This window comes from Lissotriton vulgaris, chromosome 2_1, assembly GCF_964263255.1.
Source record: "Lissotriton vulgaris chromosome 2_1, aLisVul1.2, whole genome shotgun sequence".
Taxonomy (NCBI): domain Eukaryota; kingdom Metazoa; phylum Chordata; class Amphibia; order Caudata; family Salamandridae; genus Lissotriton; species Lissotriton vulgaris.
In genome coordinates, this window is record NC_141687.1 from 515,536,570 (window position 1) to 515,562,160 (window position 25,591).

At 49.1% G+C, this 25,591-nt stretch overlaps 1 protein-coding gene across 1 annotated transcript in view; it reads left to right on the top strand.

The window, feature by feature from the left end:
• Positions 1 to 25,591, top strand: part of VPS8 (VPS8 subunit of CORVET complex) — a 1,704,823-nt gene that overhangs the window by 780,165 nt on the left and 899,067 nt on the right. The window contains exon 29 of the mRNA XM_086955430.1: positions 95 to 151. Coding sequence (XP_086811556.1) covers positions 95 to 151 — 57 coding nt within the window. The remainder of the gene's footprint in view (positions 1 to 94; positions 152 to 25,591) is intronic.

Sequence of the window (25,591 nt, forward strand, 5' to 3'; positions counted from 1 at the left end):
TACAGGCCTGCACTTGCGGCGGCGTAAATTGGTGACTGTGCGGTCTTTTTATGCCAAGTATGTTATGACATCATCATTACTTTGTTTTAAATAGGTGCTTGAATTTCTCTGCAGCCCAGATGATGACTCCAGACATTCAGAAAGACAGCAGGTATTCTTATGGCTTTTTCGTATAAAAAAACAAAATTGTGGTATGGATGCCATTTTCTGTGTTGTTAAATTCCCTCAGGACATTTAACATATATAATCCTTACAGTATCATATTTTCAGTGTATTAGTTCATGTCCTACTTCTGTATATGTAATATATGTCAGGCTTCTCAGGTATTTTGTGATGTCCTGTTCAGGAGTTCGATTTCTGGAAAGACCAACTCAGCCTTCAAGGTGTTTCAGTCTGAAAAATTGATATGTGTTAAAAGGGGTAAGAATAATATCAGTCATTACCGGTGCTTAGACATTCCAGGAACGTAATACGTGGTACATAAAATAAATGTGGTATACTTCTTAGCTGAGGACAGATTTGTTGTTACTTTATAAATTACCCCAAGCTAATTTGTTGTGTCCCTCCAACTTCACTGTTCCCACCTCTCATTCAAATACAAGTAGCAGAACCCTGACTCATCTGTTCCAGGGTCATGAAACGGACTGCACGAAGGAGGTAGTGTAGGGCGGCAAGAGTGCACATGGAAATGTACAGTTTGTGTACATTTTGATATGCAGCCTGGCGGATGTTTGTGTGGCCACGAGTAGTGGATGATAAATTGCCAAAGATGGTATGTCAGATGAAAATGTATCCGTGTGAGAAAGGGCTACAATTTAGATAAAAGGACTGAATGTAGCAGAAAATGAATGAATGAAAGGGCACTTGTGTAGCAAACTGTTATTCCGGAGAGTGTCCTGGTGCAGATTTAAGCTAAATTAAAAAAACGTGTCTTTAGTTTCTTTCTGCATTTTGGAAAAAACGGGGACCCCTACTCATATATATCCACTACCAGTAGGGACTGAAGTGAGCTAATTTCTGGAAACCAAAACAGTAGTGAACACAATTTACAAGCCAAAACCCAGGGAGAACACACACAAATTATTCAATTAAATGTTGTGACATGAGAACAATATTGATAAAGACAAGACATATTATTTGTATACAAAATAGTGTTTATAATTTATTTATATTGTTTTCTTCATTTTTGTTGGAAATTTCTTTTATAAAAATACATACTTTTTACACCGGATCCCAATCAGCAAACTCTTTAAAGGATCCTAAAACTGGACAATTGACTCTCAGCTCCAAGAAGAGACCACTTGAGGCGCCAGCAACTCCTCCCCCTCCAAAGAAGGACATTGCAACCTCTCCATTAAGGGTCCCTTCTCCACCACCTCCTCATATTGCTCCTCCTCCTACACCACATCATTCACCTACACCATCTACTAATCCAGATGATGATGCAGACACAGATTCTGACGATATAGGTGGGGGTGCACATGACCCAGGAGGCACCTAATCCATGGGATGATTACAACACCCCTAAAGTGCCTTACGTCCCACTAGATGATGTATACCCTTCCAGACCTTCCCCACCAGAGGACACTATAGGGTTTAACCTACTAGTACAAAGAGCTACACAATATCATGGGGTGGACTTACACACCGATGCAGTGGAGGAAGACTTCCTATTAGAAACTTTTGATAACTCACAAATGTCTACTGCCATTTTACCAATGCTTAAGGGTGTCATCAAGCACTCAACAGAGGTTTTTAAGGATCCTGTCAGGGCTACGGTCCTCAATCCTGGCTTTGAGAAAAAATATATAGCTGCCCCTACAGATCCATTTTATATTAAAGGTCCAGTACAATTAGATTCTCTAGTAGGGTCTAATGCACGTAAATATGCTAATTCCCAGACATCAGGTGAGGCCTCACCACCAGACAAAGAATCTAAGCTCCTTGACGCCTCCGGCAAGCGAACTGCGGCACAAGCAGCTAACATCTGGCGTAATGCCAACACCCAAGCGTTGCTGGCAAGATACGACGGGGCACATTACGACGAACTAGAGTCCATAATGCAGCACCTACCAGACAAATACAAAAACAGTTCTAATGAACTTATACAGGAAGGTAAAAATATCGCTAATACTTCCATCCGTTGTGTTCTAGACGCTGCAGATACCGCCTCAAGGGCAATCAATACCAACACCCTACTACATAGACATGCCTGGCTACGTATTTCAGGTTTTACACCTGAGGTACAAAACGCCATCCTTAATCCGCCATTTGATGAGACACATTTATTTGGCCCAAATGTTGACGCCGATACAGCAAAATCTATGGGAGCCTTGCAGCAGCAAGCTCCCAGACGTTCCTTTCGTCGCTCATCATACAGAGGCAACACAAGAGGCTACTCCGCAGAAAGTACCTCCACTTCCTACAAAACCCCTGGTCAATCCACATTCACTAAGGGCTACCAGAGAGGGGGTTACAGGGGTAACAACAACAAAGGCAGAGGCAAAAACAACTCACGCTCTGCCTCTACCCCTACCCAATGACTTTCCTCCCCTTCCCCCACATCATTCCACTCCTGTGGGGGGAACAATTCCTACCTGCCTGGATCAACATCACATCAGACAGGTGGTTGCGACAAATTATTCAGTCAGGTTACTGTCTAGACTTAACATCTACCCCCCCCCCCCAAACATACCACCCAAAACAGCGTCCAATGTCACAAGAACATCTATCACTGTTAAAGCAAGAAGTAGAATCCCTGCTAGAAAAAAGTGCAATAGAACCAGTTCCTCTGCACCAACAAAACAAGGGGGTTTACTCTCTATATTTTCTGATTCCAAAGAAGGACGGCTCTCTAAGGCCTATTTTAGACCTCAGACCGCTAAATATATACATACAGTCAGACCATTTTCACGTGGTCACACTCCAACAAGTCCTTCCGCTTCTGCTGCAAAACGACTTCATGGCTACTCTAGATCTCAAGGACGCATACTTCCACATTCCCATTCACAAGGCTCACAGGAAGTATCTCAGATTTGTAATAGACGGGCAGCACTATCAATTCAAAGTACTCCCCTTCGGAGTTACAAAAGCACCAAGAGTATTCACCAAGTGCTTAGCAGTAGCGGCTGCGCATTTAATATTAATAATCCACATTTGTAAAGCTCACAATCACCCGTAAGGGTCTCCAGGCGCTGGGGGCCGTCAGGAAGATTAAGCAAGCTATTGCCCAGTCACATGGTGCTGGGCTAATCTGCTGCCGGTGCTGGGGATCGAACCGTGATCCCCAGATTCCGGAGTCTGTCGCCCTAGGCGCGGCGCCACACCTCTTCCTCTTCCTTTACGAAGACAACACATCCAAGTCTTCCCGTACCTCGACGACTGGCTCATAAAATCCAGCTCATACAATCAATGTGCGGAACACACTCATACCACCATCCAACTGCTCCACAACTTGTGGTTCACAAAAAACCTCACCAAGTCTCATCTTAAGCCATCCAAAGTACAAAAGTACCTCAGTGTCACAATAAACACCTCAACTTCTCTAGCTTATCCCACTCCAGCAAGGATAGCTAGCATGCAAACTCTTCTAACAAAGTTTCAGCTACAACACTCCCTCCCAGCAAGAGTGTTCATGCAACTCATAGGGATGATGGCCTCTTCCATCTTCATAGTACCCCATGCAAGACTTCAGATGTGTTCTCTCCAAGAATGCTTATGGCGTCAGTGGAACCAGGCTCAAGGTCACTTAACAGACCTAGTGTTGATAGACGGTCGGACTTCAAAAACCTTTCCAAGGGATGACCGTTCCTAGAGCCAGTTCCTCAGATAAACTTGACTGCGGACGCATTGCTCTCCGGCTGGGGAGCCCACCTACTGTAACACACCATGCAAGGCAGGTGGACACCGCAACACAAATTACTCCACATCAATCATCTGGAGTTACTAGCCATATTCCTAGCACTAAAAGCTTTCCAGAAGCAAGTAGCAAACAAAGCTGTGTTAGTCCGCACAGACAATATGTCAGCAATGTACTACATACAGAGGCAGGGAGGCACACACTCCCTGCAACTCTCTCCACCTCCATATGCACAGGACATATGGAGGTGGGCTATACCTCAAAACATATTCCTTCTAGCCCAGCATGTTCCAGGAGTACAAAATACTATAGCGGATCTGTTAAGTCGTCAAACGCAACAGACCCACGAGTGGAAACTTCATATGCAAGTTCTTCAACCATTCTTTCAGATGTGGGGACAGCCTCAAATAGACTTATTTGCCACCCACGAAAACGCAAAATGCCCAAGCTTCGCCGCCAGATATCCACACCCACTGTCAAAAGGCAATGCGATATGGATGAATTGGTCAAACAAATTTGCGTACGCTTTTCCACCTCTACCATTTATGCCACTAGTAGTACGCAAACTACAGCAGCATTCTCTGACCCTCATCCTAGTTGCTCCAACATGGGGCAGACTACCGTGGTACACCACACTGCTACAGCTGTCTGTGGTACCGCACCAAAAACTGCACCTGTCTCCACACCTCTTAACACAGAACCGTGGAGGGATCAGACACCCGGACCCAGCTCAGCTCAACTTTGCGATCTGGCTCCTGAAGTCCTAGAATTTGGATATCTGAACCTTCCTCCGGACTGCATGAAAGTCATTAAAGAAGCTAGACTTCCAACCACTAGGGCATGTTACGCGGCCAAGTGGAAACGATTTGTGATATATTGTCACAACAACAATATTGATCCCCTAAATGTGTCTATTCAACACATCATAGGATACTTACTGCATCTCCAAAGATGTAACTTAGCCTATACGCCTAATAGACTACATCTTGCTGCAATAGCAGCATATCTGCAAAACAGACAACATCTATCTCTGTTCAGAGTGCCTGCCATTAAAGCCTTTATGGAAGGCCTTAAAAAAATAATCCCTCCCAGAGTACCAACTTCGCCTGTGTGGAATTTAAACGTTGTTCTCACACGGTTAATGGGACCTCCCTTTGAACCTTTACACAGATGTGAATTACAATTTTTAACATGGAAAGTTGCTTTCCTAGTAGCTATTACTTCTCTGCGGAGAGTTAGTGCACTACAAGCACTAACCATGCAAGAACCCTTCTTGCAAATGCATCCAAATAAGGTAGTTCTACGTCCTAATCCAAAATTCCTGCCCAAAGTAATTTCTCCATTCCATCTCAATCTGTGGAACTGCCTGTTTACTTTTTGCAACCACAGTCAGTAGCAGAAAGAGCTCTTCACACATTAGATGTCAAAAGATCATTGCTATACTACAAAGAAATAACTTTTCGTAAGACAAAACAACTTTTTGTCTTGTTTACCCCCAATTGCGGGCTGGGCTGATCCGTCTATAAAGATTATACATCCGTAATGTTCTAGAGGCAGAATCTCAATAGGCAGAGGACATTCTTGTTCGTATTGGAAAATTCTTGTGTCTTCAAGTAAGGGTCAAAAACGTATTCAACCTCTGTTGCAGCAAGAGAATTAACCCATTGTATCCATCTTGGATGTAAAGCCTTGGCATTTGGAATGCTCGCTTTTGTCACTGCCTCCAAGGCAGGTACAGGTGTAACGATCATTAATGCGTTTACCCTCTGCGAGGGCTCTCTCTCTTGCAACTGCAGTTTGAACCGCTGTCAGAATTTTTTCTGTAGAAGTGAATTTAATTTCAGCTTGTGTGTACAAGTGTGATTTGTAAGCTATTGGTACCTATTCACCTTCATTAAAGGTTAGGTATGTGAATCTGCATCTCCCTGGGATGATTCGGACAAAATGTTGCGTACGTTGTCGCGTGCCTGTAATTGTGTTTTTGCTAACATGTCTGTTTGCACTGAACGCAAAATTGCTGTGTGTTTTTTGAGTCCAATTAGTTGATTTGAAATCAGGTTTTATTAGTTTGTAGAGAGGTTTAACCCTTTCTGCGTAATTTAGAACATATGTTCTTCGGAAAATCAGGAAACCTAGAATTGACTACGTTTTTCAGCGTTTTTGGAGGTTGGAGCAGCGCACATTTCTCTAGAAAGTTGGCTGCCAGGCTTTTGCCTTTACTTGATAACTCGTAGCCTAAGAATAGGACGTTGAGGTAAGCAATTCGTGATTTCTTGAAATTGAATTTATACCCTTCAGAAGTAAACCCAAGTATTATGGTGTTCACTCTTTTCAAGTGTACGTCCAAATCATCATCTGTAAGATAGATGTCGTCGACATAAGATAATGCCTCATCATCATACATTTGTAGTAACTGATACTCTGGCTGAAAATAAACGTGGACTATTCTTAAATCCCTGGGGGAGGCGGTAAAATTGTCGCTGTGTCCCCATTATTGAGAAAGCGGTCAAGTACCTACTTTCTGGTGCAATGTTTTGACAGAAGAAACATTTAGAAATATCTAATGTGGTTTTATATTTTTTCCACACAATGTTATTCATCAGTGCTGCACTGTGTGCATTTTGTACTGCTAAAGTTTTGCAACAAGTGTTTAAATGTCAGTACTCCAAAACTAGACGATATGAATTGTCTGTTTTGGAGACGGGAAACAAAGGATTGTTCATAGATGAGGTGCATGTTTCAATCACTCCTTGGTATTCAAGTTGATCTAAGATCTCCCTGACTTGTTTTTTAGCTTCTTGCTTAACTGGATACTGCCTCTGTGCAGTAGGTTGATTTTTTTAATTGGATTTTATGGTGAAGAGAGTCCTCATCCCATCCTATGTGATTTTTGTTTAATGCTGGAGCTTGGGCTACTGCCCATTTTCTGGCATATGTGTATTTGTTTTTTAATTGGAATGTGATTTGAGAAGGCTGGCATAATTTTCTCTTCACCATGTGGGCACTCCCTGACAAATTCAGGTGGCCAGTCTTGTTCAGCTAGAAGAATGTCATAACCCTTGGATAGCTTCTCCCAAAAGAGTGCTTTTATTTTCCTAGTTATGTCCCCCTCCATCCGGAGTGTTACTTCATATAACTTATGGGGTACACTAACCCTGGTGTCGGCAGTTTCAACTTGAATGCATTCATTCAAGTCCACTGTCTCCAGATGATCCTTCAAGATCTTGCGAGCTATGGTGACTTCTGCTGCTCTGTCTAGCATTGTCTGGGACCACTCCCCTTCTTGAGTTATGTCCTCAAGATCCTCAGCATGTCTGATCTTTAGACTTGCTACCTTCTTTTTGGTGAATTGGGTCTTCTTATTTTTCAGAACGTGCTGTTCGTCTTTGTACTTCACGCGTTCCTCTTTTTGTTCTCATCGTCCTCTTCTTTCAGATTTCTGCAAGGAAGTCTGAAAGGTTTGACGTAAGGTTGGACATAATAACGTCATCAAAGACTCAGTTCTTTGAAAACTCCATGAATTCTTAGTTAAATCAATATTTAAGCTAGGTGAAGTCCCTGACTGCTGAAGGCGGGTTTTTCCAAGAAATCGTTGTGGATTTTCGGAACTAGTGGAAGTAGCCATGCCATATTTGGACTGCATAGGCTAAGTCTAAATATGGTTATGATTTCTAGGTATATATAAGGATAGGGTGATTTATACCTATATATGGTCCTAAATTCATATACAACAGGACCTTCCTACTGGGTCTAGCTCATGATATGCCTTTGGCAGGACATTTGGGGTGTGACAAGACCTTTCACCAGCTTGTCACCCTCTTTTTTTGACTCCAGATACGAAGGCAGACTGATACTCATTGTAGGTCTTGTCAGGCTTCCTAGGCAAGCAGCAAGAGTGGAGATGAAATGTAAGGGTCCCCTCCGACCTTTTCCTGTGGTGAGTACCCCTTTTGAATGGGTGGGTATTGATATTGTGGGGCCACTGGAATCCAAGACCGCTTTAGGCAACAAGTACATCTTGGTGGACCATGCCGCCTGTTACCCGGAGGCTGTCCCTCTCAGGACAACCAGGGCCACTTTGGTGAGCCATGTGTTGATTTTGATCTTTGAGGGTTCCCCAGAGAAGTGGTATCTGACTGGAGTACCAACTTCATATCTTAGTATATGACGTCTTTATGGGAGTAGTGTGTTGTAATGTACCAAATCTGAAAGAAACACGTAGTGGTAGATTCCTTACCTTAGAATTATCCCCAGGTGTCAGACTGGATCCGGAAAGTTTTTGTCAACAGTACCCCTGCGCGTCGGTAGGCGCCTTCGTGCGGCTCTGCGTGCGTCGTTGGCGCCGGGATGTTGTAGCTGGACCTACTTTAACGCGCCCATGCGTGCTGACGTCAGTTCTTTCTTTTTCCATGCCAGCAAGGTCAGATCCGGGAAGAGCTAGTACCCCCAGTCACCTTTTAACTGAGTTTTTTCGAGGCCTTTTGTCTCATTTCTTCGAGTTGATCGACTCCTGGTGTCGTAGGGACGCCCGGCTTCAAGAACTGTTGGGACTGTTACCGCATGATGTCGGTGACGGACCCACACCACTCCAAGTCGTGCCCCAACTGCCGGGCCATGGCACCGAAGACTTGGCAGCAGCGGTCCGGCAGTCGGCTCTGTGTCACTCATGGTCCCAGTCCCGTGGGAGGTCGAGGTACCGGTTACTGAGCCGTCACCATCGTTCTTTTGGATCCAAGTCTTTGCACGCGGGGTCAGGTAAGTCAAAGCATTCCAAAAAGAATTAGCTCAATGCGGCTGAGGGTGCGGGTGGTGCCATACCCCTGGCTCAGTAGGAGCCTGCGACGTCGCCGCCGGCCTACCCGCCCTTTCTAGGTCCGTTGGGGACGCCTGCTCCGGTGCAAGAGTTTCTTGTTGCCATGGCCCGACTCTTTGGGCCTGACTGGGGGTCATGTCCTTCCATTGACCGTGGCTCCGGCCTCGGCGTCGCCGGTAGCTCCGGCACCGCAGGACCCCGGGGATCCGGGATCGGACCTCGGTCGATGCCAGTTGACCTAATAACACCTCCACCGACATCAACCCTACCGGCACCACCACCGACGTCGCCCGCTCCTCTGAACGAAGTCATCCTCAGTTTCAGCCCTGAACCGGACATAGCCGATACCGATGGGGGCTTTTTTGCCCTATGTTCGTCCTCCTAATTTTCAGCCTGTTCCACAGACTTCGGAGGAAGTGGAGGACTGGGAGGGGTCTGAGGACCTTCTCGCACAAAGTGTGCTTATGATACGGACTGGGCAGAGGATTTGGGGGATGCCAGTGGTCTTGACACCTCACCTGACCTTGCCATCCTATCTCCTCCTACCGTGGCTATGGAGGAGGGAGCCAGTTACGCAGTGGTGTTGCGGAGTGCAGCTGAGGCCCTCCACCTCAAACTCCCTACAGTGGCAGTCAGGACTAACCTCCTGACAGAAGTGCTCCAGCCGGCGGCAACCTCTTTGGAGCCCTTGCTGTCCTTTAATGAAGTACTGTCTGACGTTCTTCTGGGCACTTTGTCCAGGCCCAACACAGGGTCTCCTTTGGACAGAAATGTGGCCCAACGCCATCGCCCGGCTCCGGACGACCCCTTCTTTCTCTCTCAACATCTGACCCTTGAGAGCTTGGTTTTCCAAGCCTCTGCTTTCCAGAGTGCTTTCCCTTTCGCCCCTCCGGATAGGGTATCCAAGAAGCTGGAGCTGCTTGGCAAGAAGCTGTTTTCATCTGCCAGCTTAGGGATGCAGTCGGTGAACACTGCATGCCTCTTGGGCCGTTTTTCCCATTTGGTGTGGGACATGGTTGCGAAGGTGCTGCCTAACTGTCCGGAGGAGGCACAAACAGTACTCTACCAAGTTATTGCTGCTGGGAGAGATGTAGTGAAGTTCACCATATGTTGTGGACTTGACACCGCCGACTCGCTGGGCAGGGCGATTTTGACGACGGTGGAGCCTAAGTGCCACGCCTGGCTGAGGACAACTAGCTTCAAAGGTGATGTCTAGAACACTCTGATGGACATGCCCTTTGATGGCATTCACCTATTTGGCAATAAGGCAGATAGTGCGTTGGAGCGCTTTAAGGACTCCCGGGCTATGGCCAAGTCTTTGGGCCTGTCGGCCACTCGGCCTCCTCCGCCTTCTGCCTTTCGCTCCTTTCGTGGCCACGGAAGGGGTGGCCAACCACGTTCGCTCCAGAGCCTCAGGCTGACGCAACAACAACATCAGCGCAGCCGCTGACGTGGGAACCGTTGAGGCCGTTCCGGGGGCCTGCAGGCAGGTCAGTGCACCTCCACCCCTGCAGCATCCACTGCTAAGCCTTCCTAGTCCGGAATTTCAGGCCCATCAAACACCAGTGGGCGGCAGAATTCGCCATCATCTCCCCCACTGGCGCAACATCACCTCGGACAAGTGGCTGCTGCAAATTGTCTGAAGGGGCTACTCCCTCCCCTTCGAGACCACCCCTCCAGCCATGCCACCTCAGTACCACCACATATCAGAGGGCCACTTGCCACTTCTCCAGCAAGAAGTTGCGGCCCTCTTGGCCAAGTGAGCCATTGAGCTCGTTCCGACGCCAGAAGTAGGTTGTGGTTGTTGTGAGAAGTTGGCCTGATATATAGTGCTCACTATTCTAGTGATCACTGTGTATCATACCAAACGACCCTTATTGATGATTGGTTGTAAGTCAACCTTATAGACCAGCTATCCTAGTAGCGTGGACAAAAGCAGTCTTTAGGCTAAACTCTAGAGGGCGAGTTAAGCCAGCTGTTTTACCATCACATATACCCCTTGAACACCAAGTGAAAGGACACCACACAAGTTGTTATGAAAATAAAGGTTATTTATTTATAACAAGTCTACGCTGAACTCTTTATGAGCCAGGGAGCTAAGCACAATACAAAACTCTTACCAAAATACTTCAAGTTGCCCAATTTACACAAATGCCTGAGGGGCACGAAAAACCATATACACTAAAAGTGGAATTCGAAATACTAGCAGGTAAGTAACAAGATCCAGAGGCTTCAGGATCGCTAGGACTACACTACTGGACCCTAAGGTTAGGAGCAGGAGGCCTAGGGAGATCGGGTGCAGAGTGTGCACTCTCACGCGGGATGCGGGACAAAGTCTATGGAGGCTAGTATTTCTAAAGTTACTGTTTTCGGGCGAACCCGACTAGGTAGACTTAAAACGAAAAAGGATCTGAACACTTGGATAGTGAACCTGCGTTGGAGCACCGTAATGCTCGGCTTACCTAGCCCAGGGGCTGCGGCTGCATAGGGTTCAAAAGACGTCGGGAATCCTCTTTGTAGTCTATGGAGCCTGAAAGAAGAAGTTGCTGGCAGGCGACCAGTGAAGAAGTTCGGTGTGATCCAAGCCTGGATCGGTGATGGAGAGGACCTGAAAGCAGAGGGGACTCAGTTCTTAATTACTAGCCAGTGATTGTGTGGGCACCAGGATGGCACCGGATGAAGTCACCTCGATCAGGTGAGTGGGCGACACTGGACTCTGCAGTCACACGGGCCAGGAGGCGTTGTCGGCGACCAGGCTGGAAGTGCGAGCTGTCCCACGAGGGTGTCTGCTGTCGGCGATGCTGGAACCAGGATTGGAGCAACAAGCCTTGGCAAAGGCAAGCCCACTCGGTGGAGTCAAGATGGCGTCTGGTGGGGACCAGGAGGGTCCGGGGTGCTCCTCTTTTGGAAGGGAGCAAGGGCCAGTCTGGAGCAACCAGACCAGCGGTGAAATCGTCATGGTAAGTCGTCAGGAGGGCCACTAGCCAACAGGCAAGTGACCGGACAACGCGGTGAGCAGCAAAGAGCAGAAGGGCCCCACGCAGATCTCGTGGAAGCTGGGGGGCTGGACTTCGGTGCTGGAGCTGCTCAGGGTTGGCTCTTCTCAAACCCCAGTGCACTCACTCGAGCATCCCTCGGCGGTCGTGCTGGTTAAGCGTTGTGCAGGTTTTGAAGATGGCCGGTCCCTCAGGTCTCGTCACACCCACGAATCTCAGCTGGGCTGATGATGCAGGTAGAGGTCAGAGATGCCAGGGAATCCGGGTCTCGTCGAGCTGGTCAGTCTTGATCCGGAGAATGTACGTGCAGCAAACTGCGATGCTTAGGTGGTGCCTGCGGGTGCTGGGTGGCTACTCCTTAGCCACAAGGGAGAGTCTTCAGAAATTGTCAAGAGTTCCTTTCGTGGAAAGTAGTTCAAGATTCAGAATTATCTAATTTGGGAAGGGGGCCCGCTCCTACCTTTATCCTAAGAAAAGGGGCTGGCACGCGACTAGGTCCTGCCCATGGGTGGGACCAGGAGGGGGGTGACTTTCCCCAGCTCAGGGGCTGGTGTGCCCCTGGAACTGGTTTGAGCCGGCATATGCACAGTGAGCACCGGGGTGCCACTTGCAGTTACCTTCCTCTCAGCCCTGCCTACCTGGGATACACAAAACCCTGTCTGGGATGGTGCTAGCACCGCCCCTGACAGGAAACCCTTTGTGCGAGCTGTCCTCGCTGGAAGGACTCCCAGCAGCAGGAGGTCAGACTTGTGTCTGTGGTGGCAGCATCCATTTTGTGATGCTGAGGCTCGAGTTAACTTTAACCGGGGTTCACAGTTACATACATGTCGTGTCCCTTTAGAAGGGTGGAATGCTAACCCCGTCGCCAGAATTGGCGAGGGGTTAGTATTCCAATTCGTATGACACCTTACTCGACATGTTTTGATAAAGCGATACCAAAGTTGGCAAATAACCGCGAGGATTATACTGCACTTAAGAGTATATGGTACGCGTTATCATGGAACAGCTATTAGGACTTGGTTCCGCAAGCTGCAAACGGGCTCAGCTCATACCAAAGCACCATCTCACATAATTCCAAGCACTCTGCCTTCAGGATTGATAAGGCCTGCCATAGGAGTGACTGATAGGAATATATGTGTCCATTTTAGGGTTGGATATAGGAATACTATACCTAAAGCAAAGGGTGATTAAACCACCTTGCCCCAGCTGTCGTGCAGCCAGTTGTGTCAGATTTGGATGGCCAGCCAGGGGTGGCATAATACATGCTGCAGCCCTTGGTAGGCCCTGGGTACACCTATGCCCTGGATACCTAAGGTATGCTGTACAGGGACTGATAAGGTGGCCCAGTACCAATTGGTAAATGCACCTAAGTTACATGTGTGTCAGTTTAGAGAGAGAACAGCTAGGCTGTGGGTCTGATTAGCAGGCCCACAGCCAGGGAAAGTCGTAAACCAGTGAAGCAAAAAGCAAAAATCGGGGGTGACCATAGGATTGCAGACCCCACTCTCCTACAGTTGTTACTCCCACTACTTTCTGTTTCCAAAGAAGGACAAGGGCCTGCGTCCTATCTTAGACCTTTGGAACGTCAATTGCTTCCTCCGGAAGGAGAGGTTCAAGATGCTCACACTTGCTCAGGTCTTATCTGCCCTAGAACCCGCAAGACTGGATGGTAGCGTTTGACTTGCAGGACGCTTATTTTCATATCCCCATCCTGCCGGCCCACCGGCGTTACCTGCGGTTCAAGATAGGCCACGAGCATTTTCAGTTCACCGAGCTCCCTTTTGGCTTTATCAGCGCCCCTCGGGTGTTCACGAAAGTGATGGTGGTGGTCGCAGCTTATCTGCACAGATCAGGGGTTTCAGTCTTCCCCTATCTCGACGACTGGTTGTTCAAGGCGGGCTCGCCCCAGGCAGTCGTCTCTCACCTCCACACTATGCCCGACCTCCTGCATTTGCTGGGGCTTTCCTTCAATGTGCCGAAATCGCACCCGATTCCCTCTCAGAAGCTCCTCTTCATCGGAGCGGTTCTGGAGTTGGCGCAGTTTTGGGTTTATCTTCCCAAGCAGCGAGTCCGGGTATTCAGGCTATGATTCCGATCTTTCAGCTATTCTCCGGCTCCTGGGCCTGATGGCCTCCTGCATCCTGCTATTGGATCATGCCAGGTCGCATAAGCGGGCTTTTCAGTGGGACCTGAAATTCCAGTGGGCACAGCGTCAGGGGACTTGTCCGATCATGTCCAGTTCTCGGAGAGCACTGCACAATAGTTGCAGTGGTGGCTCACGAATCGCGATTGGGTCCATGGCAGATCTTTCCCCAACCGGAACACATAGTTGTGACGGACGAGTCTCTTCTGGGATGGGGAGAGGCGGAGATCAGAGGCCTCTGGTCTCCGGTGGAGTCCCGGCTCCATATCAACCTTCTGGAGCTTCGGGCGATCCGACTTGCACTGAAGGCATTCCTTCCCTCTGTCGTTGGGAGACTAGTGCAGGTGTTCACAGTCAACACTACCACCATGTGGTACTGCAACAAATAGGGTGGGGTGCAGATGTGGACCCTATGTCAGGAGGCTCTGCGCCTTTGGACATGGCTGGTAGATCAAGTTATTTCCATGGTGGTTCAACATCTGGCAGGTTCTCTGAACACCAGGGCGGACTAACTCAGCCGCCGGTGCATGATGGATCTCGAATGGTATCTGAACTCGGACGTGGCGCAAGGTCTCTCTCAGCAGTGAGGAAAACCTTGGTTAGATCTATTCGCCGCGAAGAGAATGCGCAATGTAATCAGTTCTGCGCATTGGAGTTTCAAATTTTTCGTCGTGAGTGGAGTTGCGGTCTACTATACGCCTTTCCGCCTATACCACTTCTACCCAGAGTGCTGAAGAAGATCAAGCGAGACTGGGCCCAAGTTATTCTTGTGGTTCCGGACTGGCTCGAAGAGCATCCCGAGCTACTCACCATGGTGATCGATCCCCCGCTCCGACTTCCTCTTCGGGAGGATCTTCTGTTGCAGCAGCAGGGGAGGGTTCTCCACCCGAACCTGTCCAGCCTCCACCTCTTTGCGTGGCTATTGAGCGGGATCAGTTGACGTCTTTCGACCTGCCTCCCAACGTCTGCGATGTTATTTTGGCAGCCAGGCATCCCTCCACTATAACAGTATGCACCTGCAGTTGGAATACATTTGTTGCATGGTGCACAGCAAAGGCTGTGGAGTCCCTTTCTGCCCCTCTTTCAGAGGTCCTGTTATTTCTCCTCTATTTGGCCCAGCAGGGCTCTGCTCTGGGCACTATCAAAGGCTATATCTCGGCCATTTCAGTCTTATTACAGCTCCAGATCAGCCTTCCCATTTTCAAGTCCCCTGTTGTAAATAGATTCTTAAAGGGCATTACTCATCTTTTCCTTCCTGTTCCTTTCGTAATGCCTCAGTTGGACTTGAACCTAGTTGTGACTTATCTGATGTGTGCTCCTTTTGAGCCACTTCACAACTGTCCTCTTTGTCTTCTCACTTTAAAGACTGCTTTCCTGGTTGCCATCACCACTGCCAGAAGAGTGAGTGAGCTCTTTGTTGGCTACGTGGGCGCCAAGAAAGGTCGGTCCATGCACAAGCGGACCATCTCTTGATGGGTCGTTCTATGCAATAAGGCTTGTTATTCTTTGGCTGTAAAGGAGCCTCCGGTGGGGCTGCGCGCCCATTTTACCAGGGCGACGGCAGCCTCTACTGCTTTGGGACGGGGAGTCCCATTGCATGTCATCTGTGAGGCAGCTACGTGGGCCTCGCTACACATGTTTACTAAGCATTACTTTCTGGACAGCCAAGTCTGGACAAGACCACTTCTGAGGCTGTTCTGTTCTTCTCGACTTTCTGGTGTGATCTTGGCTTTCAGACCCATCACCGTGGTTGGTTTTGCTGGGGTATCTATTCTAAGGTAAGGAATCTATCACTATGAGTTTGTTGCAGATGCACAAGTTACTTACCTTCGGTAGCGATATATCTGTAAGAAATATTATTAGTAATATATTCCTTACCGCCCCACCCATCCTTCACGTTCTGCAAACAGATTTCTAGGGTTAAAGTCATACCTTTCAGGGCCCTAGTTTCATGGCACCAGTGGTCCGTTTCTTGCATGGCTCTGCGTTCTTGGTGCGGAAAGTCGTGTACAGAACTGATTTCAGCGCGTGTGGGCGCGTCTAAGTAGCTCCAGCGGCGTCATCCCGGCAACAACGACGCCAACGATGCAGGCAGATCCGCACGACGACGCCTACCAACGCGCATGGGTACTGCTGACGAAAACTTTCCGTATCTAGTCTGATGCCTTGGGGTAGTATCTATCACAATTCACACAAAAAGTATCCAGGAGTCAAAAACACACTCTAATCACAGACAACCGTTGGCATGACAAAAAGAGGGATTGTGAAAAAAATGTGGTTTAAATTAAACTAAGATAGCACGTGATTCCATACAAACAAATGCACGTGCGACACATACCCAAGGCGAGAATTTTCCCATCAGTTGTCGATCTGTTCCACCACTTTTACATCATTTGGGTTCTCCTTACCCAGGAGTTAGTGTGCACACAGTCACACAAGTTGGAGAAGAGGACAGTGAGAGTAAGAAGACTCTACGTTTTATCAAATGGGTGGTGTCAGTGTGATGTTACAACTGAAAAAAAGCAGTGCAAGTGAAATAGTTAGTGAAGTGAATAAAATTAGGTGAGACTGAGTAGAAGTTTTTGATGCCCTGAAGTCTATGTGCATGGTGCCCGTGCTCAAGGCACCAAACTTCTACCGAGAATTTGTTGAGCAGACAGATGCTTCAGAGCATGGTGTAGGTGCAGCTCTCTCATAAAGGGCTTGGACCAACCTGTAGCTTTCATTTGTAGAAGGCGACTTCTCAGGGAACAGAGGTGGAGTGCTGTTGAGTGAGAAGCTCTTGCTGTGGTGTGGGTGCTGATGAAGCTAAGACCCTACTTGTTTGAGACTCATGAGTTCAGACAGATTACAGGCCCCTCAGGTGGTTGATGCAAATGAGGGGTGAGAACCAAAAATTGTTGAGGTGGTCCTCCCCCTACAGGGAATGGACTTTACGGTGGAACACTGCCCTCATACAGAACACATTAATGCTGATGGTCTGTCCAGATTCTTCTGCCTTAGTGATGAGAGCTCCCAAGACGGTGGGTAGTTCTCCCCACTTTTCAGCTGGAGGGGGACACATGTTATACTTGTCATCATTGGCATAGTTTCCCCTGACTTTTTGCCTCTACCTTTCTCTATTTTGTGACTGTGGGATGGATTTCATTTTTGCTGGCTTAGATGCTTTGCATACTTTGCCACTGCTGATCAGTGTCAAAGTGTAGTGACCACTGTGTAAATTGTATATATGATTGTTTAGCCGTAATTTGCATATTTGACTGTAATCAAATGCTACTAGTGGGCCTGAAGCACTGATTGTACCACTCACATAAGTATCCCTATAAATATATCTCAGACCTACTACTTCAGTGTCTGCACACACAGTTTGTAACTGCCATGGTGACCTGGCAAGTGCACCCACTTTCCAAGCCCCACACCTTCTCTTTTCTTACATGAAAGGTACCCCTCGAGTGGGCCCAAGTTACCTCCATGGGCAGGGTGCAGTGTATTTGATAATCTGATAGAGACTACTAGCCGCAGATTCCTTCACGTAGAATTATCCCCAGGCGTGAGATTGGATCCAGAAACTTTTTTGCCACAGCATCCCTGTGCCGAGGGGGCGGGGCAGCATCACGCGACTCCGCCCAGGCGTTGTCTGCAGAAGTGACGTCAGCGAGGCCACATAAGCCCCGCCCCGGCGCACCTACGTCCGTTTTTTCCTTTTCCGCGTGCAACGCGGATCCGGTCCTTGCTACAGGCCTGTTTGGGCCCATTTTTTCTTCCCATTGTCCCTTCTTTTGGGTGGAACAGTGTGCGAATGCCTTCGGGCTTCAAGACTTGCACATTGTGTGGGCGTCTTATGTCGGCGACAGACCCTCACCTCATTTTTATGTGGTGTTTAGGGGAGGATCAGGGCACCACTGATTGTGAGGCGTGCCAACAGTTGAAGCCAAAGTCGCGGCGTGAGCGCTGGATGAAACTTCTCTCTGCGCGTCTCTCCAGGTCGGCGTCCTCCCCTCGGTCAGCTTCGGTGGACGGCTTCAGATACAGCTGTTATCGTCGCCCTTGCCCTTCTCTGATGTCATTTGAGCGTCGATCCCCGGTGGATAAGTGTCGCAGTTTATCCCCGGGGGCTGGTGTCTGGCCTGCCGGGGGCGTGGGCTCTCCGCGGGTGATGCGGCCCCGCTTGTCATCCTATCCACCGTTTTCCGGTGATGGGGTGTCGAGAGTCCAGATGGAGACATACACGGCTGCTTTGCAGGCCTCGCTGGCGTCTCCTCCTTCTTCCCCTCCTGGGGTGTCAAAGGATCCCTTGCCTTGCGCGGGGCCCTCCGTGCTGCCGGCGGCGGCTCTGGCCCCGGCGCCAACTGGCTTGGATTCAGGCTTGGAGGATGAGGTACTGTTGGGGTGCCGCCCCTCGGGGGTCCCTCCTTCAGACCACAGCGCCTCTGCCTCGCTGCAAACTCCCGCGGGAGTCCCTGTTTTCTCGCGGGAGGTCGCCGGGGCTCGAGTCGCATCCCCGAGCCCCTCTCGGTCCTTTGACAAGGTGGTCCTGTCTAATGCCGAAGTGACGCCGCTACGACGCTGGCAGCGTCTTGACCGGGCATGGCCACATGGGTCAGTGGACCCTCCTCATCCCTCTCCGTGTCGAGGCTGGGTGGGGACCCCTCACCCTCTCTGGTCCCTCCCCGTCGCCCACGGAAGAGCTGCATTCTCCACCGCGGGGCCCTACAGAAGCGAGTACGGTCTTTGCTCATGCGGTGTCCACTGGTGTGGGTATTCTGCGCATGGGTGAACAGGTTTGCTCACTTTCCGGCGGACCATCTCTTGGAGGTTCTCCACCAGGGCTCTGGTGGGAGGGAAATCTTGCTTCCCTTTGAAGGTTCTCTCCTTTCTTCCCTGATGGGTGTTTGGAGGTGTCCTGCCTCAGGGGACACAGTGCCTCAACATATTCTGCACCGGCACATTCCTGCGCGTGTGACCTGGCGTGTCTTTCCCTCCACCCCTCTGCCGCCAGTCCACTTTTGTGGACTGCTATCCCCTCCCTGCCGCCACAGTTGACTTTGCCGTCCCGGGAGGCCCGCTGGCTGTACTCTTGGGGGCGAAACATGTTTGCCTCGACCAGTGCTGCCCTAAGGGCCCTTAACACTTTGTGTGTACTGGCTAGGGCCTCTTCCTGTTTGTGGGACTTGGCTGAGTCTCTGGGATCCATAGCTTCCCAGGAGACTGTTCAGGAGGACTTACGGCATCATGCGTTGGATGGCCGGGAGCTGGCGGAGTTATTCTCCGCTCAGCTCTGGACATCTCGGAGGTGCTGGGCCGGGTCGGGCCATGGCTTCCTCAGTCGCTCTCCGTCACCATGCTTGGCTTCGGGACGGCGTGTTCCCCGAAAATATTCGGGAAGGAATCATTGATCTTCCGTTTGATGGTAGCCTGTTGTTCCATGCCCCAGCTGACTCCGCCATCCAAAGGTTCCTGGCTGGGCTCTGTCCCCCTCCTCCTCCGCTGCCTTATCCTCCTCCTCCTCCCCCTCCTCAGTGACTACTGAGTTGAGCTGGTTCTGGCCCTTCTTGGGACAGTCGCTCTTCTTGTAGAGTGTGTTTTCTGGCCATTGAGGCCTCCTTGCTGGGACTTGGCATTGTTGGTTGCTGGACGGCCCTTTGTTCACTGTGTGTGTTTTTTGCTGGAATTATTGCACAGACTTGGCCCTGAGATTAGGCCTTCTGTTTTTTTCCTTTTGGGCTGCTTTTCAAGCCTTTCGCGGGGGTGTTTCCCTGTGGTCTTTTGTTTTTTCCTCTGCTGCATAAGTTCTTCCAAAGAGGATTACATTGTCTTGGGACTTACCGTACCCTATGAGGGGTAGTGGTAGCTGTTTATAGCTTGCGCTCTGCTAGGGGTTCTGGTGGCCCCTGGTTGCCTGTTCTCGATGGTGTTACTGAATGTTGCTTTGCTTCTTGGGAACGTGTGCACGGCCCCTCGTGCTGGTGTGTCCGGCCGTTTCCTCTCCTCTCTGCTTCTGTCCTGCGGACTGGGATGCGTCTGTGCTCTCCCTTATCAGGTGTCGCCTGCCCGGTCTTCCCGGGGCCCTGGGCTGTTTTTTCTTGCTTCTGGCAGCTTAAGTCAGTTTGCGCCGCTCAGGCTGGCCTGTTGCCTTCCATCTTGGGTGGACTCGCCTTCTTTTCCCTTGTTTCTTTGGGCCCTCTGAGCTCTCCCGGTGGCTTGGGTGGATGCTTTATTGCCTTGGTGGAGTGTAGGGTACTACGACCTCTCTGGCCTTGCCCATGGTTCCTCGATCGTGAGTGTGAGGGCCTCTTATTTCTTCCTTCTTCCTCCTCCATCCCTCTGGGGTCGATGGTGTTCTGTTTGGGGGGCTCCTCTTGCCTGGGAGGGACCAGGTTACTTGCCCGGTCCGCAGGTTTAGTCCCCTGTGAGACCCTCTGTCCTGTCATGGCTGGTGGGGTCCTTTCGCAGACCCTCCTTCCCTTTGGGTATTGCTAGGGTATGTATCCTACGTTAAGGCATCTGTGGCTATTAGTCTTTATCAGATGAACGAGTTACTTACCTTCGGTAACGATGTATTTGGTAGAGACCATTCTAGCTGCAGATTCCTTCATGGCCCGCCCTTCCTCCCTGTTCTGCGAGGACCCTTGAGTTGGTCTTCGGTGTTTGCCTTCCGGTGAGGGGCTATGTCTCTTGTGAGTGTCTCCTGGCTCTTGACTGGTGGTCCCTCTTGCTGCTGTTCATTCCTCCTCTTTGGTTCTTCGGAGGATGGGGTTATGGTGTTCCTGTGCACCTCTGCTCTGGCTGCTGCAGGTTGGGGCGGTTGGCCTTCCAATCTCTGCCTCCCCCTTTTTTTCCCTCTCTCTGGCTCACTCCCTCCCTCTTGCTACTGGAGATCCTGGCCCGTCTGCTGCCCTCTAAGTTGGGGTCGACTGGCCATGCCTTGCCTTTGTTCCTTGGGGGGTGGTTGCGCTCTATGCCTGGGTGGCTTGGCGGTTGGTTGTTCCTGCCCGTTTTGTGACTGGCTTTCCTCCTTGTTTCTGCATAGGGGTTGTAGGCCTGCCACATGTGTCATGACCCTTTACGCATGTTTTATTTATTTATTTATTTATTTATTTATTTTGAAAGTTTTATAGAGTGCGGACGAGACCCTTGCGGGTATCCGAGCGCTTTTGAGTAAATGAGGTTAATGATATCATACATTAAAAATATGCAAGACCAATATACATAACACCATATAGCAAACAAAAAGCAAATCAACAGGATGCAGAACAGGAGAGGCCTGATGAGTCATGGTAATACAATAAAGATAAGCTAGTCAAATATATATAACATCACTGAGCAGACAAAAAGCAAAGCAATAAGGTGCAGAACAAGGGCAGAACCATGAAGCATGGTAATGGCAAATATATTGATTAGGTTGACAAGTTTGATAACAGGTATGGAAATTCTCACGGAATCATAGGACTTTGTTTAAGTGAATTTTGCCATAAGAATGCCTTTTACTTCCAATTTGTAGGATACATTGGAGGGGTTCAGTCTCCTTTCCCGGGGAAGGGCATTCCATATCCTGGGGCCATTCCTGAGAAGGATTGTTTATATGTTTTTTTCCTATTTAATTTTCGTGGCTTCAGAAGGAGGTTTTCCGCACTTTTTGTGGATCTTATCCCACCGGATATTGTGAGTTTTCGTGTGTGATAACTGGGTGCATTGTGATGTATGGCCTTATGCGTCATGCACGCTATTTTCAGGTGAATTATGGCTTCAAATGGCAGCCAGTTTAGAGATTTTAGGTCAGGGGAGATGTGGGCCCTTCTTTTCGATCCAGTGATGAGTCTCGCTGCCGCATTAGTAGAGGTTCTTAGGGGAGCTGTAGTGGCTTTGGGGAGACCACATAGCGAGACACTTCCATAGTCCAGCCGAGATAGAACTAGAGCTTGAACCGCCATCTTGAAGTCATTGGCAGGTAGGAAGGGTTTCAGCTTCCTTAGTGTATTAAGCTGAAAGTTGTCTCCCTTTGTTGCGTTACTAATGTGTTTCTGCATATTGAGGTTGCAATCCAGTGTTATACCCAATGATATCGCTGCATCCAAAATGGTTGGTTGAACGTTGAGTGCTGTAAGGTGTTTGATCCAATCGTACATTATGGGGACTTTGGCGGGTGGGGCAATTAGGAGGAATTCAATTTTTAAAGCATTCAATTTGAGGTGATTCTCTGCCAGCCATGTTTGGGTGGTCTTAAGAGTAGTGTAAAGCAAATTAATGACGTTAAGGTAGAGTTGAGTATCGTCAGCGTACATGTGATATTGAACGTTGGACGCTTGTAGCAGATCGGTGAGTGGTTCCAGGAATAAGTTAAAATGTGTTGGGGATACTGAGGACCCTTGTGGGACTCCTAGCGTAACTGGAACGGGTTTGGACAGGGTGTTGTTGACCTTGAATTTTTGAGTCCGGTTTTGCAGAAAATTGGTAAACCAATTAAGGGGTGGTTGTCTATGTACTAGCATGGTGGTTGGTCGGGGTCCTGCTCTGTTCTTCTTCTGTCCCTGCTTTTGGACACTGCAGTGTTACACTGTTACTTATGGTGTCTTTTCTACTCTTTCGCACACTGTTCCCATGCTCCCTCAGTTTTTGTCTGGTGGCTCTGCGTTGTGGTACAGAATAGTTCTCTGAAGAAAATCGACGTAGGTGCGCTGCGGAGGGGCTTATGTGACCTTGCTGACGTCACGTACGCGGATGACGCCTGAGCGGAGTCGAGTGATGCCGACCCACCCCCGGCGCAGGGAAGCTGTGGCAAAAAAGTTTCCGGATCCAGTCTCACGCCTGGGGATAATTCTACGTGAAGGAATCTGTGGCTAGAATCGTCTCTATAAGATACATTGTTACCAAACTTAAGTAACTCGTACGATAGGACATACTCTGGTGTGTTTTACATGTCCTGATAGTGAAATACTGCCTATTTTATTTTTCTATATTGAAAGGCTCTCAGTCCCTTAACATGGATCTGCACTGTAACGTCTTACATGTGTAGCTCTCCATAGGGACAGGATAGAGAAATCGAGTTTAGGCTCTCTGAACTCATAATTTACTAACACATCTTTTAGTGAAGATGGTTTTTAAGCTGTGAGTTTGAAAATATCACTTTTAGGAAGTGTGCATTTTCTTGTTTTACCACTTCATGTGCATCTTCCTGTTTGTGTATTCACTGTCATATTTTGGAGTGACAGGGGCTTGAGATGTGAATTCATTCTAGAAAGTCCCAAAGGAGGGTTGAGGTGTGCCCTACCTTTCCTGGATGCCTCATAGTTGGGCTGCATAGACCTGGGCTGCATTTAGATTAGTGGAAGGAGTTTCACTAGCACCTGATTGGCTGCTGTCTCCACCTCCTGTAGTGAAACTGGACCAGAGAGGGCAGAACTGGTTTGGACTGGCTCAGAGACCCTTGCCACAAAGTAAACGAAAAGAAAATGGGGTTTAAGTATTGGACCTCAAACCCCAGAGAATTAGATCACTTCTGGACTCAAGAGGAACCTCCGCCATTGAGAAGAGTTGGTGAGCTGTAAGGAGGAGTACTGCCCCTTTACTGCGTTGCTTTGCTGGTTTGGACTGCAGTTGCTGCTTCTGCTAAAGAGAGGATAAAGACTAGAACTTTGCTCTGAACCTGCTTGAAGAAGAATCTCCAAGGGCTTGTGTGTGTTTGCCTGCTGTTCTGAAGTCTCAGGGCCACAAAGACTTCATCTGCGCCCAATGACCAGCTCCTTGACCCCTCTATGGGCTCCTGTATTCAAAAGGGTGCCAATTCTAGTTCCTGGGCTCTGAGATTTGTGTGGTTGGTGCTGCAAAGCAAGAAGAACAACTCTCACGCCTCCAGTGATGCCGCAACCTGCACTGAGGCTGAGGACACCGCTTGTGAAGTACACAATGCACTGCCATGCCTGCACTGCACTGCAGCTTCGACACCCTTCGGAGCCTGCAGTTATCGGCTTTTCCAACACCAGTGCTTGCACTGACGTGTTCAGCGCCTGCATCTCATTATGGTGGAGCCACTAACCAATGAGGGTGACTTCACGAACTCTACGACATGACATTACCTCACCAGAACCGACGACGCCTAACTTCGCCTGTTTTTGACTTGACGCCTTGCCTTCTCACAGATTCAACACCTCTCCTCCCCCGTGCCTCACCTCCACGACGCCATGCATCATTTGTTGGCTTCGTTTTAAAGGGACTGTTGTTTAGGTGTTTGCGTGACTCCATGTCCGGTCCGCACACCTCGCAGTCGGTACCGTACTTTGGGTCTGTGCCTTTCATTACATCGTAATAGCCCCTGTTTGAACTACTGTTCTAATTTTGAAGTAACCGTTATAAAAGTGATTTCTCTTCCAGGGGATCCTCATCAATAGTCATAAGCATTAGAATATTCCCGCCCATGTGCGGGACCCCGGAAACACTATATTATATGTGCCCCACATATATATACACATATATATATAAATAATATATATATAAAAAACAAGCGATAGCAGCCAAATCACATTAGAGCTGAAATATGCTGTGAAGAATTTCCACCATACAAGAAGGAAAAGCATTAGAAACATGAGAAACAACACCAAAGATTGTTTAGAAATTGTTTTAATGCTCAGAAAGCAGTAGAAATTCTTATAACTCACTGGAAGCATAGGAAGCTCCCAGGCTGCATTGCAAACACACAGTCTAACAAGACTGAAAAGCTAACCTGTAGCTGAATAGCAAAAAACTGACACTGTGCCTTTAAGGCACTCATGACCCCCTGTATCCCATCATGCCCCAGGAGTGGCAGTTAGGTCAGTTGTTCTTTCCGGCTCCTTCAGTGAAGGACCCTGGTTACACAGCTCCACTATTTTTCTGGTTTTTTACAGAAAAATTGCTTCTTTTTGACAACTTTTGCTCTTACTTCGACGTCTTACATCTAGTCAAGTAAGATACTGCTTGTTTTCAGCAGTTTGGTGAGCATTTTCCTCTAAAAATGCCTTCACTCTTTGATAAATGTCCTTCTTGTGGCAACAAGAAGGCCAAATCAGACAGCCACGACGTCTGTATCGTTTGCCTGCCTGAAGATCATGATCCAGACACCTGTCCTCATTGTGAGAACCTGTCAGGAAGGACTCTCAAGGACAGGGAGAGAATTCGAATTTATGGCCTGGCTCACAGGGCTTCGAGAGGGAGATCTCCAGGGAAGAAGGGCTCCAAGAAGACTCATACCTCTTCAAAAAAGAAGTCTTCACGCCCTTCAACTTCAGCGTCGAGCTCGGCGCTGAGAAAAGATCCACAGGTGGAATTTTCCTCTTCGAAACTACCGTAGACGGTGGGCTCGCCGTCGAGAAGACCAGGTACGTCGACAACGTCAAAAGCTCCAGCTCCGTCGTCGAAATCCCCTCTGCCGTCGTCAACCGGGCGGCGATCGGCGTCGAGGAAGGCTACTCCGCCGCCGTCAACCGGGCGACGGTCGGCGTCGACATCCATTACTCCTCCACCGTCGTCGACCAGGCGGCGACCGGCGTCGAAGGACGTCACCTCGCCGTCGTCAACCAGGCGACGACCGGCATCGAGAAGTGTGACCCCTCCCCTGTCGACAGTGGCTCGTCGATCGGCGTCGAGGACGCGGTCTCCGTCGGTGCGGCAGCAGCGCTCGGCGTCGAGGGTGCCCAATACCCCTCCGCCGTTGTCGCACAGGCATTCAACGTCGAGACAGCGATCTCCGTCGGCGGCTGACCATCGCCGTTCGACGTCGAGGCAGAAAGCTGTCGACGACAGGACGA